A 21,578-nucleotide genomic window follows, 5' to 3' on the forward strand; every position below is an offset into this window, starting at 1 on the left:
GAAGAAATTTTTTTATAAGGCATCTGTGCTCAATCCTTATGTGTATAAAGAAATGTGGTTATCAGATACTCCAAGTAGGCTCATAGTTTGGCTAATAAAGAGTTGATTGTTCATGTCTTCAGATGTTCATACACATTACAAGCTCATTGCTTTTACTAAAGTCTTTACTCTTGTTTGGTTAAACTGTTCTGAATTGCTTGTAGTAACAAGGGAGGCATTCATTAGAAGATATGTGAGACCTCTTGCATTAATTAGAACCTTTAGTCTTATCTGTTGAATACTCACACTCTTCTAGACTAGGGTTTATTTATAGGAAGATATGTAGTAACAGATCTTCACTTGACTGTGCTACTATCATCCTGCCTTCATCTTCAATTATCATTGATGAAATTTAGTATTTGGAGTCTCATATACATTTGGTTTGGATTTTTGTGTGTTGAATGATTTGCACAATTAATCTTGTAGTTTGTGTGACCTGACTAATTCAACTGTTAATATTCTTTTGTCTTATTTGTAAAAACTACTACAGTTTTTTACCATCAAGTATGTGTATAATATGCTTTTTCATATTTCACCATCAAGCTCATATGTGTACTGTGCTTTTGCATTTTACTTGACCCTTTGAGATTCCTAGAATTGACAATACTCATCTGTAGCATAACACAAATTTTGCTGACCACATAGGCTTTAGAGGTATTCTTTGATCACTTGGTGTAATGTTAATTATCCTGCTACAGTATTATTTGTGTTATTTGGAAATTCAATAGGTACACCATATTTTAGAATCTTCAAAAAGTTAAAGAACATAAATACTAGTCTGAAAGATAAGCTTAAAACTAATTTCTTTATATGTATTTTACTATAAAAGTATATGCATCATATATTCACTTTTGTTTGCACCTTGTACAAATACATCATGGTATTTAGTTTATTGCTATTTATGCTAGATATTGCACAGTAAAGCATAAGAGACAAGATGCTAAATTTTCAAGGATTTACAAATTACATATATACTGACTAGGGCAGCACTATTTGTATATGTAGGGAAAGATTAAGTTCAAATAGCACTCAGCATTCTTCAGATGTCAACCAGATGGTTCCAAGTGTAAAAATAATTCTGTAAAGAATTTTTACTAATTACATCATCAAAGTCTCATTGTTTAGAAACATGTTTCTGTCAATCAATATTTTTGAGATCGTAAGGTTTAGTATGTAAAGGGATGTATTTTCACATGATGTCAGTTTTTTAGAGCTTGTTTTTTATTGGTTTTTCTTACAGTTAATTGTTCTTTTTCCTTGTCCAAAGCAATGTGAATTGTGTTACATTGTAACAAAATTCACGTTACACAGAATTTAATAGTCAGTTACACACAAAATTAATTTTTGTACACTTCACACTTCAGCAATACATAGAGAATATACTATTCTATAATTTTATTGTTTTAGTGAAAAAGTGAAAGCCAAATTTATCATTAAACTTTCAGCTGCTAGATAATTACTTAATGTATTTTATGGCATATGAGATCCCTGGGCCCATAATACCCCCCTCAATTTCAGAAGGGAATGTTAAGGAATTTTTAAAGCTGCAGCCGTTTATTTAAATTCCATTGGTATATATAGCTACAGTATGTGGTAGAAAACACTTGGACAAAGCATGCAACTAGGAGTAAAAATCTTTTGATAATTCTCTTGTAATTTACTAGAGAAAACCAAAGACGCCAAGATATAGCAGAAAATATATAGCACACCCCTCCATAGTAGATAACTCAACAATGTTATTGAATTAATGGGCAGTTAAATTTGCCCTCCCCCCATCCCCCCAAAAAAATAGAATCATAGATTAAATATAGAAAATACTATATAAAATTTATATGTAATAGAATAAGATTTTCAACAAGTTTAATCAATTAAAGTTACTTATATTATTAAATTTGTGCTATTTGAAGTCCATATGTAAGCTAGCCTGTGATTGTGTATGTACAAGTATGCAGTGTGTTAAGTAAACTGCACACTTATTACCACCCCCCTTCTCTCTTGTACATTCTCAGGATTAATTTTTGAGAACAAGCCCAAGAAGAGTCTATATAAAACTCAGAGGTCTGGAAAAACAAGGGATTTTGACGAAGGAAAAATCTATTTCTGGGTGATTGGCTCGTGTCGCCCTATGAAAGGATCCTTAATATCATTCTTTCTAGGTAAATTAATCTAAAATTACCAGAGAAAAACAAAATTAAGAAAATGTCAGTTAAAAACTGACTCGCTACATCTTAAAAAGAAGTGTCGGTATGGTAATAGGGGCGAGTGGGAATCACTCCACGAGACATTCACCAATTAGAACTTCCAATCAGAATCCCCTTAGAGAGACTGATACCAACGGCGATGCAGCCGCTACTACTGCTACTAGAGGAACGCCACGGACAGCAGCGCCCCTAGCGGACATCCTTAATCTAAAAAAACATCTTCTTTGTCCTGCATGGGGGGGGAAAACAATATAGGGTGGGTTTCATAGGGCGACACGAGCCAATCACCCAGAAATAGATTTTTCCTTCGTCAAAATCCTTTTCTGGGCTCAGCTCGTGTCGGCCTATGAAAGAGTACAGAGAAACAGACAAGATGGGAAAAAGGGACAAATGAAAAGCAGTTATAAAATGATGGATATAATATAAGCAAATCAATTACAGCATACAAACTAAGTACTTAAACTAACTTATTCTAAACAGTAATATAACAAAACGTTAGTAATTTAAAGTACTTAAAATACAGTAACCACAGTAAAATACAATGATGCAGTGTAATATAAACAAAAGAGATTTACTTGAAAATTATTTACAAAATATACAAACACATTGTGTCCTACCCTAGCATAAAAATAAGGGTAGGTACACTGAAGTACACCATCAGTACAAGTGTGGATGTCCCTAGCAAAAAAATAAGGGACAATCCACTATTATGATTCAGCGGCTAAGGCTAGGATATCCGAGTAGCATGGCGATAGGGTGAGGCATGTTGGATGATGTAGGTAGAAAGGAGACCCTGGATCTGTACTACGACTACTATACAGTTATCAGGAGAAACAATGTTTCCCGCTGCTACTGCTGAAAATTTTAAAGATTCCAAGGACTTTAGATAATGACGTTTAAAGACTGTCGGGGATTTCCATCCAGTATACTTTTTAAGATCCTCAAATTCAATATGTTGAAAGTAATTAATTGATGGTGGCTACTCCCCTGATATCATGTGCTTTTGGGAATGAATCAGGATTGGCTTGTTTAATGAAAGTAAAGGATTTGTTGCCTAATACCTTTTACTGACAAAGTACCACCTTTTTCTCTCATGAAGAGAGCACCTGAGGATCTTGAGGAAGTACGAGAAAGAAAGGCTCTTAGAGTTGATACTGCAGAGAGAGGGATCCTGGGGAAGTGGGATAACTTTCCAAGGGCCCACCTTGCAAGAGGATCCTCATTTTTGGCTAAAAAGCTACGATCCGGAGCAAGTAGAACTTCTCCTGATGGGAGGAATTCCACATGACCCGCATCCTGGATAGAGCCGACAGTTCTGAAATTCTAGCTCCTGAAGCTAGGCTTAATAAGAATATGTCTTTCTCAGGAGCATTATGAATGTACAAGACGAGTTGTCAGTATCTGAAGCTAGTTTTGAGGACATCATTTAAGAACCATGAAACTGCAGTAGGCCTTTGAGAAGGTCTAAGTCTAGCACAGGCTTTAGGGATAGACGTGAAATAAGATTCAGTCAGATCTATCTGAAAACCTACTTGAAAGATCTTCTTCAAAGCCGATTTATGAGTGGTAATAGTGCTAGCTGCTAAACCTTTTTTTCAAACAAGGATCTGAAAAAAGGATATAGCTAGATTAACTGTCATGGTTTGTAGTGTTTTGATTCTTTCAGGAAAGATGCTAATTTTTTTTTTTAACAGCTGATCATATTGTCTAATGGTTGACTCTCTCTTATCTGATTCTAGGAAGAGAATATTCTGTGGATCAATATTAGCATCTTATAGCCGCCAAAACTTCATGAAGTCCATAAAGTTAGGGTCTGGAGAATTCCTGAGGAAGCGAACACAGTCCTCATTTGTACTGATTGTGATAGCTTGGGATTGGGGAGGATCCGTTGAGGTCGGAGGCCCAATTCCAGAAGAAGAGGATACCAGTTGCTCTTGGGCCAGTCCGGTGCAATCAGACTGAAGGGACCCTAGGATTCTCTCCTGGTTTCTCCTTGACGTTTGTTTGCATTTGAGAAATTGCCTGACAGATTTTTGCTATTTCCTTCCGTTTGGCCAACTGGAATTGACAGAGTGTGGGAAGACAAATCCCATTGGATTCCCAGCCACTGAAAAACGAGACTCCGGGGTAAGTCTGGATTTCGTTTTGTTTTATCTGGAACCCAGATGTCCAGAAAGTGAACTACCTTTTTGGTGGCTTTGAGACATTCCTCGACGGTTGGTGCCCAGATCAACCAATCGTCGAGGTATGCTGCTACCATGATTCCCTGAGTTCTCAATTGCTGTACAACCACTTCTGCTATTTTCGTGAATACCCTGGGGGCTACATTCAGACCGAAGGGCATCACTTTGAATGAGAATGTCTGATTTCCTAGCCTGAATCCTAGGAATGGGCGGAAGTGCCTGGCTATAGGGATAGATAGTTATGCGTCTGTAAGATCGTGGAGCATGTGACGGCTCCACGCGGAAGTAAGGTCCTTACTTGCGAGAGGGTAAGCATCTTGAACTTGTCGCAACGAATGAAAGAGTTTAGCTTTGACAAGTCTAAGATTACCCTTCTTTTTGTTGAGCCTTTCTTTGGCACGCTGAATAAGCGACCTTGAAATTTTAGATGCTTGACTCTCGCAATAGCTCCTTTCTGAAGGAGTTTCCTCCGCGTATCTGTCAATTCCTCTGATGGTATTTGGTGGAATGATTTGATTGGAGGCGGGTCTTTGATCCAACTCCAACCCAATCCTTTGGACACTATGCTCTGTGCCCAATTGCTGAACCCCCACCTGTGGCGGAAGAGGAACAGCCTCCCTCCTACCTGGGGAGCCTCATTGTTGATGGGCGGGTTGACCACCACGCCCTCCTCTGAACTGCCTGCTCCTTGTTGCCCTTCCTGCGCCACGCTGGCGAAAGTAACCTCTCGCCCTACCTCTCGGTTGTTTGTAGCCTTGAGCCTCATATGTAGGGTTGAAGGCCGGCGAGATTGCGTAGGAGGTCGACGGCTGTGATTGAGGAGACAACAGGAGGATGGGCTGGTTCTGTTTCGAACTAGCAGGTTGGTCCCTGTTGGGTAACCGGGACGGCCTGCACAAATTGCTGCTGTGCTGGTGTGTCTGATACGGCTGGAACCTCTTACCAGCCTTCTTTGGTTTCTTACCAGCAGTGGGGACGGCTTGGTGTTTCCTCTTTGACGAAATACCCCACCTAGCTCTAAGGCTCTGGTTGAGCCTAGCAGCCTCGTGGTGCACTTCATTAACAGCGGACTCTGGGTAAGAGATCCGCTCCCTCCCACATGCTAGAATCCAAAGAGTCTATTAGGCTCGTGCCTAATAGTTGCACTCCTGCAGAACGTGCTTTCGGCAATTCCTCCTAGCTTGGAAGAAGTCGAAAGCATCTGTTAGGACCGTCTGAAACTGGGATTTTGCCAAGATCTTAAACAACGGTTCCGTCGCATATGAAAGAGCAGCCATTTCCGTTATTATAAGAGAATTGAGGGACCTGCCAAACCTGGTTCGCGCGTCGAACTCTGCCTGAATCAGGGAATCAGGCAGCCTTGGCAGCTTCTCGCCGAACTGGTCCATGGCGCAGTCCGGTTTGAGCTTACCAAGCGTGAACGTAGCTGGCAAGTTCTCCCCACAATTCTCCGAAAGCCGGGAAGAGACGGAGAAGTAGACTCCGCCTCCCTTAACTGTGGCATGGGGCTCATCCTTGAGGACTGCCTGAAGGGTCTTCTCTACTATTTTCGTGGCGAACGGAAGAGAAGCCTCCTCTTCCGTCGCGAAAATAGTAAAAGGACTCTTATAGGCCTGGAGTTTAGTGTTCGTGCACTCCCAGTCCTCAAGGCAGTGAACCCATTCCCGCTGGGCATGATCCCTACTGTATAGAACAGACTCCCTAGAGATCTTGTCTTCCCTAGTAAGAGCCGTTACAGTCAGCCTAGCATAACGATGAAAGGCTGCGTCAGACCCGGAGGTAAAACTCGAAGTCCTCAATCCTCCGAGTTCCACACTCCGGGATAGAGATCATTCCCATCCATTCCTTAAAAGGAGCGTAGGCAGCTACTCTCCATGGATTCTCATGGAGAAAGCTGGCAGAGAGTCGTTATGGCGGGAGCTGGAGAATGCCAGTGCTTGGCACTGGGGAGACTGGAAGAGGACCTGAGAGAGCCCAGCTACTCGGTCCTCATTCTCTCTAACCCTGTTAGAGAGATCTTGTATGGACTGGCCTGATTGAGACAGAGTGCTCGACAGTTGTGCGAACATCTGCTCAAATCTCGTCCCCAGGGCGGAGACTTGCGAGCCAACCAACTCGCCCACCTGTTGCATCACCACTGCTGAGAAAGCAGTGGGATCAAAGGTGCTAGGTCCTGCTCCTCCCACCGGCGTTGCCGGAGTGGAAGCGGTGGAGGCAGGAGAAGGCATTGGCTCGGCGGAGCGCGAGCCTTCTCCTTAGAAGCCTTGCTTCTAGAGCTCCTCGAGGTGGGAGACTCGCTTTGGCTTTCACCGCGTGGCGTAGGAAGTCGAAGACTTCCTAGCCGAAGAAGACGAAGACGACTTCCTAGAAGTTGTCTTAGATAGAGTCTTTCGGTTCTCTCTGTCCCGTTCTTCACCTTTGGGGGTACAGAGAGAGCGGGAGAGCGGTAGGGATCTCAGATCCCACAAAGCCTTGGAAAGAAGCGCTCGAAGAAGGGACAGGAGAAGATCCAGGAGCACCCAAGGAAAGACCTTGGGCGCCCGACACACCTACCTCAACCAACAAATCCTCTGCCACTACCGCCATGGGCTCGATGTTTAGGTCTGACGAGGTAAAACTATACTGTTAATGTGACATATGGTTCAACATTAGCATACCAAATATGTCTAAGTAAATTTTGAGCCCTTTTTTGGGAAAAAGAGAATATCTTATATATCATCAAATATGGTATCAATCACTAGTTCTTAGAGAGCTTTTTATAGTCCTCAGATGATACCATATCTTATCTGTCAATAAATATATTTAGCAGAAAAACTAACACAAGTGAAACCACCATATTAAACATAATACAGTTTACCTGGAGACTTTTACCAGAAACATATTTTAGCAGATTTGTGTTAGTAGTATTTCTCTTATTTTCCTTTACCACTGAACAGCAATTTGCATAACTAATTCAAATTCATTTTCGACATTTTTTTATCCATCATCTCTGTTGTGCATACAGAATATATTCGATCAGCTAAGTGATACTCTTCATCCATAGATTTATCAATCTTCAATTTCTTATTTGTTGGAACATTAGTAGTTTGTTGGATCATAAAATTACTGTTCATTAGTATTCTAATATCAAAATTTGATAGCGGAAGAGGCTTATTGAAAAAACGGATTTTAACCTGGGATGAGAATGCCTATGGAACCGTTTTGCTATTTAACACTCAAAATAAGCTAAAACACAAAATTTAAAGTTTAATGGTTTTTTAGGAAATGTATTTTCACGTTTATTATTTTAAACACATTTAAGGGGAAAATAGAGGAAGTTATTTACATGAAAGAAAAGAGAGAAGTAGACAAACCCTCTTTGAAAAACCTATAGAACTGAGTATGAGAGATGTAAATAGTGGTTTTATTAAACTTGTAATTTTTGTACTGTAGCAGGATTCAGTAGCTTAAATTTAACCGAAGATAAGGCTGTATGCAGGGGAATGGTTTGTCCATTATGCAGATACACTGTCAATTCCTAGGTTGTTGTTTATTTAGAGTTACTTATATTCTTGTATATTTTTTTTTTAGTGCCTCTATCTCACTATTATATACATATCTGTTGGTGCTTGCTGTTGTAAAGAAGGCCAGAATAGATATATTTGCAATTTGTTGCTTCTGAGACTTGAGAAAATTGAAATTGAAAAGTCAAGGAAGTTAAAATTGCTTATAGTAAATGTCATGAAAGGAGTGGCTCAGAAAAAGACTTAACATGATGCAGTTTTCAAAAACTATTGCAGTAAGTTGGGTGATATTTCAGTTCTTTTACGGGTGATAACCATTTTAGTTATAAATCCAGCAAGGATAACATCCCTTATTCTTCTTCAATTCTGAGCAGAAGTCCCGAAAAATTGAGAGATCTTCGTCTACCTCTTCTGCTGAATCTGCTAGTAGTCCTATCAAGGTATTATGGCTAATTTTATTTCCCTCCTCTTTACCTGTGGTGTTACTGGTCACTTTGGTGTTTTCATTTTCAACCACTGTTACAGATTATAGTAGGGCTAATAATTGCTTGGATAAAATCTTAGGTTGAGAATTTGTTAAACTCGAGAGTACTATGTATCAATTTTGTAATGTAATATTTTGTACATGCAACTTCCCCGGCAGATATATACTTAGCTTATGTCTCTGACGTCCGACAGAAATTCGAATTTCGCGGCACACGCTGCAGGTAGCTCAGGTGATCTACCCCCCTGCCGCTGGGTGGCAGGAATAGGAACCGTTCCCGTTCTAGAACCAGATTTTCTCTGTCGCGGTAGTGTCAACATATGTTGTTGCTACCTCCTGACTTGATTTTCGTTTTTCATCGCCATCGATCTTCTGGGCTGTCTTTTGCAGGGAAATACTGGGTCTTTGGTTCGGCATACGCTTTTATTAACTTTTTAATGAATTTGGCTTCGAAAATTTCGAAGAATATATGACGTGTAACTACCGAAATTTTCGGTAGACACTCACATAGTTTGCAAGAAAGGGAAATATTAATATTTAATCATTTATATGGTAATAAGTGTTTAGAATTGATTGAGGAAATATCTGACTTCCTACTTTAATAGTCAGTAAAGCATGTAACTAGATACATTTCTTTAAAGTTTTTTAGAACTCGTACTAACGAGCAATTAGAGTATTAACAGTACTAGTAGTGTTGCATCCTCATCACCTTCTTACTTTGGCAGAAACTCAAATTCATAATTGCAATTTGAAAGACAAGGATTGTGGCTCAAAATGCGAGCTATTGAAAGGTAAGAAGTGATTACTAGTGTTCCCCATTGCAGTGGAGGGTGCGTTCTGATCGGCTCTGTCTCGCTCCCAGGCCTAGACCTCTTTCAAGCTCCCAAGCCAGGGGAGAAGGAAATGTCGAAAGCCGTAAGGGGGTTTCAGAGAATCCCCACCAGTCAGGCGTCCCCTCGGCAGGTTCTGTAGAGCGTCCCAGACTGCCAAGGATAGCCATTGAAAAGGCATCCTTAAAAAAGTGCGTCTCTTCATCTTACATCCGAAAAGACGAAGAAGGTATATGTTTTGATGATCTAGCGCGTTCTCTGAAAACTAAGAGAACACTGAGCAAGAGCCAGCCAGAACTTAGGAAGCCGCGTTCCAGACAAAACAGACTAGCGCGAGCCGCGTTACCTACCAAACCAAACGCGAGCCGCGTTCTTGGCAACTGAGCGCGAGCCGCGTTCTAGAAAATTTTTCTTGGCTCAAGGCGCCTTCAAAGAGACGAAGCGCCAGCCTGGCGCAAATTGCGCCAGAAAAAAAAAGCAGACGGACGGCTAGAGCAAGGAGCCTTATAGTACAGTGGCAATCAGAACGATCCTTCCATTGAACGTTTCCGGGCAAGAGGCTCTTTCTAAAACTAAAAGGGGTTAGTAGGCGCTCGGAACTATATCATGGGTCGCACGGGTGGACCTTCCACACAAGCGAACGTTCCAGGAGCGAGTCTCCTTTCTAGCGTGCGGAACATTCCAGGCGCGCGGAACTATCCAGGCGCTAGGCGCAAGGAGCCAGGCGCCAGAATATTCCAAATCTTCTTAAGAGAGAGAGGTCAGTCGCGAGGCTCCTCTTTGAGTAATGCGGACACACTCCTTCATTCATGCTCTTCCCTCGTTATGAAGAGGCAAGCGCTTTTGGGAGTTTTCTTATAAGAATCTCATCGACGTTTGGGTATGATGGCGGATAGGGAAATATCTACTTCCTTCCGTAAACCCTACAGACGAACAGGAATTCTGTCTCTTCCGCGATTTATGAGGAAATCACGAAGATTTAAAGAGTTCCTGGATTAACTTCCTTCCTTAAGGAGATATATATACTCTTCTATCATTCTATTAACGAAAAGAACGAAGACAGTAAAAATTTTTCCTTTATCTGCCTCGCAAGGGAAAGAAGGTAGTTTGAGTATCTGCTGTATGAGAATACGATACGGCAAATCACACATACCGTAGTTACTTCTTTGTAGAGCAACTCAATTATCAGTATCCTTCCAGGAATTTCCTAGAAGGACTACGCTTAAAGGGATTGTTAAGACAACACCTACTTAGCTTCTAGATTTATCGAAGTCTTGTTTCGCTTAAATATGCATTAATAAGAACTTCCTGAAGTTCGATAATTTATAAGATTCCTTTATTTAATGGAGTAGCTGGCAACTCTGGAAGAGTAAGGCCAGACGGCTAACCGGAGACTGCTATCGCGCCTTAGAGAGCGAGACTCGAGACCAACGCAGTAACATGAGTGGGTCAGTGGTTGGTCATGAGTGGTTGGTTACATGTCTCTCTGTCGCGGGATGGAATAACTAACCGTGTCTCTCCCCTACAATCGCGGTTTTAGCCTCGGATTGAGGGATAGTTAAGCAAACATAAATAAAATATTGTCTGCCTTTTTGCTAATAAGAAGCTTTCAATAAGAAAGATATTACAACCTTTCAATGCTGTTTACCGTAGGTAACATTATTAAAGGATTCTAACGCAGCGGAACTCTTATTATATATGATGCTCTCATGCTTACGAAAGCATGGCTTATTAGAGTACATGCTTAGTGAGAAGATGAATGTAGTAGAAGAGAATTCACTTTAAGACTACGGTATGGTCAAGTCTTATGCGCATACCGAGGTTAACTACAGAATTCCTAGTATCCTTACAAAGGTTTCCTAGATTAATGCTGTTTACCACAATGTGACAGTATATAAAGGAGTCTAATACGGCAGAGCATGAAATAATATAATTCTCTCATCCTTTCGAGAAACGCACACAACCTTTTTAGAATCGGATATTGCTCAAGAGAAGATGGGTGAAGTCGGATGGGAAACATTCTCTTAGTGCAGAAGTTGTTTCCCTGAATGGACTAAACTACGTATATAAAAGTTTTTTCTACTAAGAACGGAATTAACACGTGAAGGATGTCGGGTACCATAAGGGCACAGATGTTCTGGCACATAACCTTAAAAGAACTAGAAGGAAGCGCCAGCCTGGCGCAAAGCGTCAGAAGCGCCAGCCTGGCGCAAATTGCGCCAGAAGCGCCAGCCTGGCGCAATGCGCCAGAAGTACTACCATCCAAGATATTTTCTCGTTTTAGTTTTAGCGAGTTATTAACCTAAGAGTCCAGTAGTGGTTGGTTTGGTGTTTGCTTCTCACCTCGGTGGTCGCGGGTTCGATTCTCGGCCATTCCATTGAGGAGTGAGAGATGTGGATTTTTGGTGATAGAAGTTCACTCTCGACGTGGTTCGGAAGTCACGTAAAAACACCATGCAAACAAACAAACAAACAAACAAACCAGTACCTCTCGGAGGCTCGGTAACGGCAAGATTCGTTTCTGATTTCGTTACCCATTTATCGGAAAGGGTCGCTTACAAGGAATGATGAAATGATTTTTTTTTAATCACTTAGGCCAATTCCACGACTCTCACATATCGCAAAGAGCATCGAGAATCTCTTTTTTCGCCCCTGTTCGCGTTAACAAAAGAGAACCTATTTGGAACAGACACGGAACGTAACGATCCTTAAAGGTTCGATGCAAGATTTTGCATGTCCGGGAGAACCTTCTCGATTGAAGATAATAACTGTTACGTATGTCTAACATTTATTGAAAAGAGTTTTGAGAACCTGCGGAAAGTCTTCATAGATCTCTTCGCAAGGTAGAAGACGAACAGGCTTCCTATAGACTGCTTCCTTTCCTCGAACCAAGAGAGGTAGCAATATACGACATCTTTAATTTAAAGAAGGGGAATAAACTTTAGTCTTTTTTCCCCTAGTTATAAATTCTTAACAGATATTAAGATAAATGGGCGTCAAAGGAAGAGAGATGAATGCCTCATTTTGGCCTTAGAGAGGGTTGGATTCACAGAAGTCACGTTCTTCTCACAGCAGTGTTTCGTAAGGCTTTTCCAAGAGTATCTGGATATTCTATCAGAATCTATTATAAATATACCTGAAAACCTCTCCACTCTGATTGTCTTTCCACGTGCAGACCTGACCAGAAGTGGACATGAATGAGAGGATTTTTCAAGGTAAATGACAATAGTCTTGGCTAAGACATAGAATTGCTGCAGATCGTGCTAGATGGAATGAGGAAACTGTCCTCTTTCCGATACCTCTGTGAACCACATAGCGAGGTTTTTTCTTCACTTCAAAGGGGAGAATCACCTATGTATATATGCCCTATCAAAAGAACGCAGTAAAAGGCTATACTCTGTCTCTACAAGGGGAATTAGAGATAACAGAGGATTAAGATCTTCGGGATCTATACGATACCGCGCATACGACAAGGAGTAGGATATCATGTACTTCGAATGGAATTTTTTTTTTTTGTGGCCACAGATTCCGTGTTCCGACAAAATGGAACTGCTCCTCATCAACTTCTTTGAGGAAGTTTATGAAGGAATTCTTTGTTTCTCTTAGCCCTAAACGACCAAGAAGACAAGTGAATTTTTTGTGCATTGGAATCTCGCATCAGATCAATGGAGGACTCGGCAATGGGTTCTTGCCAGCATAGTATGTCTGGCAAAGAACTAAATCCCTCTATTCCTGACGCAACGCTTTCAGATAGAAGTTTAGTTACCCAGGCAGGGTACTTACATTTTCATCTACAGAAGAAGAGATGGTTTAAACGTTTGCCTACAGAGTCTTCGGGGTGGCGATGAGGGCTCAAAATGCTTCCCAGAAGGTATTCAGAAAAGAATACAATAAGAGCAGAAATCAGGGTTCTGCCCAATTTCAGCTCAGTCTCTCCTTCGACTTCCAGACTTCCTTCCTTCCTTCGGCAAGGATAGGGAGATTCTGCAACGAGGAACCTCATCAACATGTAAGAAGAGATCTCGTTAGCAAAAGAAGTGTTCACGAAGGATCCTCCTCGGAGGAAGACTCTTCTCTCTCGTATTGTTGATATCCTGTCGTCTACTGGGTGTAGCTGACTAAAATCACCTCCCTTGTCAGGGGCCAAAAGCTCAAGGGGAAGAATTTCTTCCACCCTTCTCCAGTCTCCTGATAAACTATGTGGTTGTTCAGGACTCTCGGACAATGTAGCGCCAGCCAAGCGCCAAATGCCAATACAGGCGAAAAAAAAACGCCAGCAGGCGGACAGTTCCAACCTGGCGCAAATGCGCCAGAGGGCGAACAAATCGGACAGATATAAGAGTGTCCGATGTGACATCGCCAGACAGCCTAGAGACTCTTCCAAGCTCGAAGCTCCAGCAAGTGTGGAGGAGCCAAGCCAAGGCAGGCGCGATGGCACCAGCCAGGCTTCTAGGAGCCAGCCAGGCTCTAGGAGCCAGCCAGCTCTAGGAGCCAGCCAGGCTCTAGGAGCCAGCCAGGCTCTAGGAGCCAGCCAGGCTCTAGAAGCCATCCAGGCTCTAGAAGCCAGCCAGGCTCTAGAAGCCAGCCAGGCGGCGCCATCCAGGTGCCAGGCTCCTTCAAGGCTAGGCTCCCAGGTTCAGGATTGAGGATCCATCCAGGCGCAAGGCTCCTTCCATTGTAAAGGAGAAACCTAAAGCTCTGTCATGTAAGAGGGCTAGTCCCCATTGATATGATACAGGTAAGGCTCTGCCATGTAAGTGGGTCAGCCCCCCATTGGCACGATCCGAGAAGGCTCAGTCGTGTAAGCAGGTTAGCCCCCCTTGACATGATCCAGAAGGGTTTGTCAGTCATAGGTCCCTACCTCGCTGAAACTCTTGAGGCATGCAGACTCATGAGTACAGTAATCATGAAGTCTTCTGCCAAGCTCCAGGCGCAAGGCCCAGCCAGCCAGACGCAAGGCTCCAGCCCCAGGGCGCGAGGCGCTAGCCAGGAGGGAGGAGCCAACCAGGCGCCAGCCAGGCGCGAGGCGCCACCAAGCCAGGCGCAAGGCACTCCAGCCAGGCTCTAGGCGCCATTCAGGCGCAAGGCTCCAGCCAGGCGCGAGGCTTTTTTTTCTTGTTTTTTCTGGCCGCTAGGCCAGGGCCCAGGCTTCACCCAGAAGAGATCTATATCAAAGAATGCCCTTGCCTTCTTTGAGACAATGTGATTCTCCTAAGCACTTGACAAGTGCATTGATGATTCCTTCAAACAGCTGAGAATTAAAAGCGCATGGAGTGCGAGCTTTTCTGTATTCTTGTTTCTTTCCTTAACAATATGTCATAAGGACATATTAGCTGTCACATACGGGAGATGCAACTCTGTGTTGACTTCCCATATCCGAAGGATGATCAAGATAACCTACGAGAGATCCTTCTCTCTTGGTTGATAGTGTCTGCGGATACATTGCTGGGATAGGGAGCCTGATACTGATCCTTAACTAGTAAATGTTTGTAAAGGGGAAAAAGGGGTTTTGTTTTTTAGTTGGAACGTTCGTGTTTTTTCTTTGGGTTGTTTGAAAGGAGTTTGGGGATAACTCTTTTCAACTTAAGCACTAACCATCGTGTTAGGATCAGGTGATCGGGATCGGTGTTGTGCTCCTTAATTATGCCACTAGGCATAGGCATATTGTCATGTAAGAGGCTCTGTCGAGTAAATGGATAAGACCCCATCGACAGACCCACAAGAACTCTTAGCCATAGGTCACATCCTCGCTGAGGCTCTTGAGGCGAAGCAGATTCCTAGGCATTAGCCATGGAATCTTCCGCCTGAACAAGTAGGAACCAAGGTTTTATTTATTTATTACCTCCAACGTATGTTTTTTTGTTTACCTTGTCTATTCAGTAAATAGTGTCTCCTTACCCACCACCAAGGGTGTCAATCAGCTAAGTATATAATCGCCGGGGAAGTTGCATGTACAAAAAATTGATATTGTTAGAATACAATAAAGTTTTGTACATACTTACCCGGCAGAATATACGATGAATGGCCCACCCCAGCCGTCTCAGGAGACAGGTGGAAGAGAAAAATCTGGTTCCTAGAACGGGAACGGTTCCTATTCCTGCCACCCAGCGGCAGGGGGGTAGATCACCTGACCTACCTGCAGCGTGTGCCGCGAAATTCGAATTTCTGTCGGACGTCAGAGACATAAAGCTAAGTATATATCTGCCGGGTAAGTATGTACAAAACTTTATTGTATTCTAACAATATCATTTCTGGGCTCAGCTCGTGTCGGCCTATGAAAGTAATCCTTAATATCATCTTTCTAGGTAATATTATCCTAAAGTTACCAGAGAAAAAACAAAATTAAGAAAATGTCAGTAAGGACTGACTCGCTCACTCTTAAAAAAGAAGTGTCGGTATGATATAGGGGCGTAGTGTGGAACACTACCACGAGACAAACACCAATTAGAACTTCCCTATCAGAATCCCCCCAAGAGAGAGCCGATACCAACGGGCGATGCAGCCTCTACTACTACTACTAGAGGACGCCACGGACAGCAGCGCCCCTAGCGGTCATCCTTAATTTTTAGCACCAGCGTCTAGACGCAGATTTTACTTGTGCTATATTTTCTCAGGATTTATCTCGTATTCTACGATGGAACGCTCAGCAATTGCCACGGCTAAGTTAAGTAACTCATAAGTAATATTTTATCACAGTTTTTTCTTCCGGGTACCAGTATTTTCCTTTTTATAGGTCATATACGGTTCCCCGGTTGTCTCGTGGCGGCCATGCTGCCTCGTAAGAATTCCCCGGTCTTCCATACTGGGACTTCTTATACTTATGGGCTTACCTTATCACGTTCATTGTTTTACATCGAGTTTTAGCTAGTTTAGTCCCTCTTACATCTCTTAGCGTTGGTTACATTTAGGGCTATTATTATTTTTGATTCTGGTCCCAGCATCCCGGCTCTTGCTCTACATCGGCTATCGCTGGCTCCGAGTAGGCTCCTGTTTCTTGGAATAGTTTGCCTCCTCCTGGGCTTCTTTCTCTTTTACTAAAAGTGTCTCTTCCACCTTTCGATGTATTTTATTATTATTATTTAGGGTGTTAGGCTAGCCTAGGTGCTTGTTCCATGTATTGGTACAGCTTGGTTCACGTTGGCCCTACCACGGTTGTGTTGATCGCGGCCTAGGCCACCGGTGGTCACGTGTTCCATAGCACCTTACCCTGCCCCTTCCCTCCCTCTCTGATGTAGGGAGGAGCTGGGGGACCCCTTGGTTGTCATAACAACCTCATAGCCTTCTCTCACATTCCGGAGGTGCCGGGGGGTTCCGCCAGCAGGGGGTATAGGGCGACCACTATGAGGTACCGGGTCTCCATACGGGTAGTTGGTGAGGTGGGGAGGAGTAGGCCACCCCCCTTCCCTTTCCTCGCTCCCGCCGCGTTTCACCGGGGACCTCCTTCCCCCCCTACCCATTACTCAGCCAACCTCTCTTACGATATGAAAGGAGCCTTCCGTCGCAGCCGGGGCCCCTTTGGTTATAGGATATTGGCTCCGCTAGCGGGCAGGGTGGGTGGCTATGGATGGTCGAATTGCTTGCCTACTATATCCTTATATCTCTCCCCCGCTACCGGAAGGGAGCTTACCCTTACCTACGCACTCTTCTAGTAGACGGGTGGAGAGAAGTTGGTTTTTATGTTGTTACTATACTATGTTAAGGATATATACCCTAATTTAAGATATTTTACAATGAATTGTGTATTATATATTTATGTTAATCAACCATCCCCGCCATTATCCGTTGTGGTTTCCATTACCACCACTCCTAGTTGGTTGATTCTTGTGCCTCCGCCACTGGCGGAGCCATAGCCTTTCTTCCAACATGGTTACCACACGTATTTTAGCAGGGCTCTGGTTTTATCTAACTTTATCGCTCCGGCACCAGCGGAGCATATGTTAGGCTGTAAGTGTTTACTTTGTACTCATGTACGTTTTCACTTACAGGCTACCAACTGCCAGGTCCTCGCTTGTAATGCGACGCTGCACGACCCCTGCGGACATGACGAGTGCAGGTCTCACGCCCCATGTGCCACCTTGTTCAACGAGTCTATCGTCTGGCATCCCGAGGCCTGCACTATATGCTACGACCTGGTCGATCAGCTGGTTGGTGGGGTAAGACCATTATGAGGTTATTTATCAATTTACTAACACTTTTAGTTCGTAAATTTGTTAACTCTGTCCGCAATTGGTAGCTAATTCAGCCTTTCTTTCAGGCTAGCGGTGTGAGGGTCGCCCCTGCACCCCCTGAAAGCGTGGGGGTGGGCGGCTTTGGGAAGAACGCCGCCAAGGGCCAGCCCTTACATATTGGATAGGAAGCTGGCCATCCAGATCTTCCCTGCGGGCAAGTCGACGGGCTACGTCGACCCTTGTCCGCCGCCCCCGGTGATAGCCGCCATCCAGCAAGAACTCCAGCAGTCGTTGGGGGTCGTAGCCGCCCAGGAGTCAGTTCCGGACGTCGCCGGCCTGGACCTGAATCTTGAGCCGATGGCGGTAGTGAGTGAGGGTTTGTTGGTTGAGGTAGGTTTGTCGGGCGCCCAAGGTCTTTCCTTGGGCGCTCCTGGATCTTCTCCTGTCCCTTCTTCTTCCGCCTCTTTCCAAGGCTTTCCGGGATACCGAGATCCCTAGCCGCACTCCCGCTCTCTCTGTACCTCCTAAGGAGAAGGGAAAGAGAGAACGAAGACCTTGTCTAAGACGACTTCTAGGAAGTCGTCTTCGTCTTCTTCGGCTAGGAAGTCATCGACTTCTTACGCCGACGCGGTGAAGGCTAAGCCAAGCTCTTCCCAGTCGAAGAGCTCCAGAGGCAAGGCTTCGAAGGAGAAAGCTCGCGCTACCTCCGAGTCGTTGCCTTCTCCCGCCTCCGCTGCCCCCTCTCCGGCTATGCCGGGCAGGGGTGGCAAGCACCAGCTCCTGCGTTCCTTCTCCTGTCTCACCAGGAGTGATGGAGCAGGTAGGAGTGATGGTTGGTTCCCAAATCTCAGCTTGGAACACGTTTTGAGCAGATGTTCGCACAATTGTCGAGCACTCTGTCTCAAAACTGGACAGACGGTCCAGGAACTCTCGAATAGAGTAAGAGAGAATGAGGATCGGATGGCTGGGCTATCCCAGGCTCCTCCCCCAGTATCCCCTGCTTCTAGCACGGGGATTCTCCAACTCCCGTCTTACGACTTCCTTGCCAGCTTTCTCTATGGAGAATCCATGGGAGAGTAGCGGCCTACGCTCCCACTTTAAGGACGGGATGATTTTCGATCCCGGAGTTTGGCACTCGAAGGATTGAGGACTTCGAGTTCTATCCTCCGGGTCTGTCACAGCCTTTCCAGGTCGGGTATGCTAGGCTGACGCCAACGGCTCTTACAAGGGAGGACAAGATCTCGAAGGAGTCGTCCTCTACAGTAGAGATCACGCCCAACGGGAATGGGTTCACTGCCTTGAGGAACTGGGAGTGTACTAATACTAAACTCCAGGCCTATAAGACCCCGCCCCTTCACTATTTTCGCCACGGAAGAGGAGGTCTCTCTTCCGTTCGCCACGAAATTGGTGGAGAAGGCTCTTCAGGCAGTCCTCAAGGATGAGCCCGTTCCACAGTTGAGAGAGTCGGAGTCCACTTCTCCACTCTTTCCCGCCTTCGGAGAGTTATGGAAAACCTGCCAGCTACTTTCACGCAGGGTAAACTCAAGCCGGACCTGCGCTATGGACCAGTTCGGTGAGTTAAGTTACCTAGGCTGCCGGACTCGCCCTAATCCAGGCAGAGTTCGATGCGCGAACTAGGTTTGTGCAGGTCCCTTAACTCCCTCATCGTCACGGAAATGGCTGCGCTGTCTTACGCGAACGAACCGCTATTCAAAATCCTGGCAAAATCGCAATTTCAGACGGTTCTGTTAGACGCTTTTGACTTCTTCCAAGCCAGGAAGAACTGTCGGAAGCATGTTCTTCAAGAGTGCACCATCAGGCACGAGCCTAATAGACTCTTGACTGCCAGCATGTGGGGAGCGGATCTCTTCCCTGAGTCAGCAGTGAACGAAGTCCACCACGAAGCTGCTAGACTCAACCAGAGCCTTAGAGCTAGGTGGGGTATTTCCTCTAAGAGGAAACAGGAATCCGTTCCCACTGCTGGCAAGAAACCAAAGAAGGCTGGTAAGAGGTTCCAGCCATATAAAAAACTCCAGCATCAGCAGCAGTTTGTGCAGCAAGTCCCAGTCACCCAACAAGGACAACTGCTACATCTAAGCAAACTCAGCCTTTCCTCCTGGTGCCCCAGCAATCGCAACCTTCGACTTCCTATGCTATCTCGCCTGCCTTTAACCCTGCTTATGAAGCTCAAGGCTACTCTCAACCGAGGGTAGGGCGAGAGGTTACTTTCGTCACCGTGGCGCAGGAAGGGGCACAAGGAGGTAAGCAGTTTCAGAGGAGGGCGTGGTGGCCAACCCGCCCATCAGCAATGAGGCTCCCCAGGTAGGAGGGAGGCTGTTCCTCTTCCGCCACAGGTGGGGGTTCAGCAGTTGGGCACAGAGCATAGTGTCCAAGGGATTAGGCTGGACTGGATCCAAGATCCTCCTCCAATCAAATCATTCCATCAGGTACCGTCAAAGGAATTGATAGATTACGCGGAAGAACTCCTTCAGAAAGGAGCTATTGCGAGAGTCAAACATCTAAAAATTTCAAGGTCGCTTATTCAGCGTGCAAAGAAAGGCTCAACAAAAAGAAGGGTAATCTTAGACTTGTCAAAGCTAAACTCTTTCATTCGCTGCGACAAGTTCAAGATGCTTACCCTCTCGCAAGTAAGGACCTTACTTCCGCGTGAGCCGTCACATGCTCCATCGATCTTACAGACGCATACTATCATATCCCTATAGCCAGGCACTTCCGCCCATTCCTAGGATTCAGGCTAGGAAGTCAGACATTCTCATTCAAAGTGATGCCTTCGGTCTGAATGTAGCCCCCAGGTATTCACAAAGATAGCAGAAGTGGTTGTACAACAATTGAGAGCTCAGGGAATCATGGTAGCGGCATACCTCGACGATTGGTTAATCTGGGCACCAACAGTCGAGGAATGTCTCAAAGCTACCAAAAAGGTAGTTCACTTTCTGGAACATCTGGGGTTCCAGATAAACAAAACGAAATCCAGACTTGTTCCGGAATCTCGTTTTCAGTGGCTAGGAATCCAATGGGATTTGTCCTCCACAATCTATCAATTCCAGTAGCCAAACGGAAGGAAATAGCAAAATCTGTCAGGCAATTTCTCAAATGCAAACAAACGTCAAGAAGAAACCAGGAGAGAATCCTAGGGTCTCTTCAGTTTGCGTCGGTAACAGATATCCTTCTGAAAGCAAGGCTGAAAGATATAAATCGAATTTGGCGGTCAAAAGCAAACTCCAAATATCGAGACAAGTTGTCAGTAATCCCACAGATCCTCCGCAACCAACTACGGCCTTGGTCAAAAGTAAAGAACTTAGCCAAGAAAGTACCCCTTCAATATCCCCTCCCAATGTTAACCATTCACACGGACGCATCCCTGTCCGGGTGGGGGGGATACTCTCAGTTCAAACAGGTTTCAGGGGGGGACTTGGTCAGTTCAATTTCGCCAGCTCCACATAAACGTGTTGGAAGCAATGGCAGTATTTCTTACTCTGAAGAGACTGCTTCCCCCGAAGAAGTCTCATCTAAGGCTAGTTTTGGACAGTGCAGTGGTAGTTCATTGCATCAACAGAGGAGGGGTCCAAATTCCAAGCATGTGAATCAGTCATGATAGCCATCTTTGCATTAGCAAACAAACACAAATGGCATCTGTCTGCCACTCACCTGGCAGGAGTAAGAAATGTGATAGCAGACGCCCTGTCCCGGTCAGTTCCTCTGGAATCAGAGTGGTCTCTGGACGGTCGTCATTCCAGTGGGGGTAAAGCCTGAGAGTCCCAGGTCTCCAATGGAAATCTCTTCGCCTCACAAGCGAACCACAAGCTCCTTGCTATGTGGCCCCAACCTGGACCCTCTGGCTTATGCCACGGACGCCCTGTCGTTGGATTGGAATCAGTGGAGGAGAATTTATGTTTTTCCTCCAGTGAATCTTCTCTTGAAAGTCCTAAGCAAACTAAGGTCTTTCAAAGGGATAGTAGCTCTGATTGCACCGGACTGGCCCAAGAGCAACTGGTATCCTCTTCTTCTGGAATTGGGTCTCCGACCTCAACGGATCCCCAATCCCAAGCTATCACATCAGTACAAATGAGGACTGTGTTCGCTTCCTCAGGAACTCTCCAGACCCTAACTTTATGGACTTCATGAAGTTTGCGGCTAATAAGATGCTGA

General features: G+C 44.6%; 1 protein-coding gene across 1 annotated transcript in view; it reads left to right on the forward strand.

Annotated features, from left to right (window-relative positions):
- Positions 1-21,578, forward strand: part of LOC135216964 (intermembrane lipid transfer protein Vps13-like) — an 840,085-nt gene that overhangs the window by 589,015 nt on the left and 229,492 nt on the right. Inside the window, 1 exon segment of the mRNA XM_064252490.1 lies at positions 8,301-8,366. Coding sequence (XP_064108560.1) covers positions 8,301-8,366 — 66 coding nt within the window.

Source organism: Macrobrachium nipponense, chromosome 7, assembly GCF_015104395.2.
Source record: "Macrobrachium nipponense isolate FS-2020 chromosome 7, ASM1510439v2, whole genome shotgun sequence".
NCBI classification, from domain to species: Eukaryota; Metazoa; Arthropoda; class Malacostraca; order Decapoda; family Palaemonidae; genus Macrobrachium; species Macrobrachium nipponense.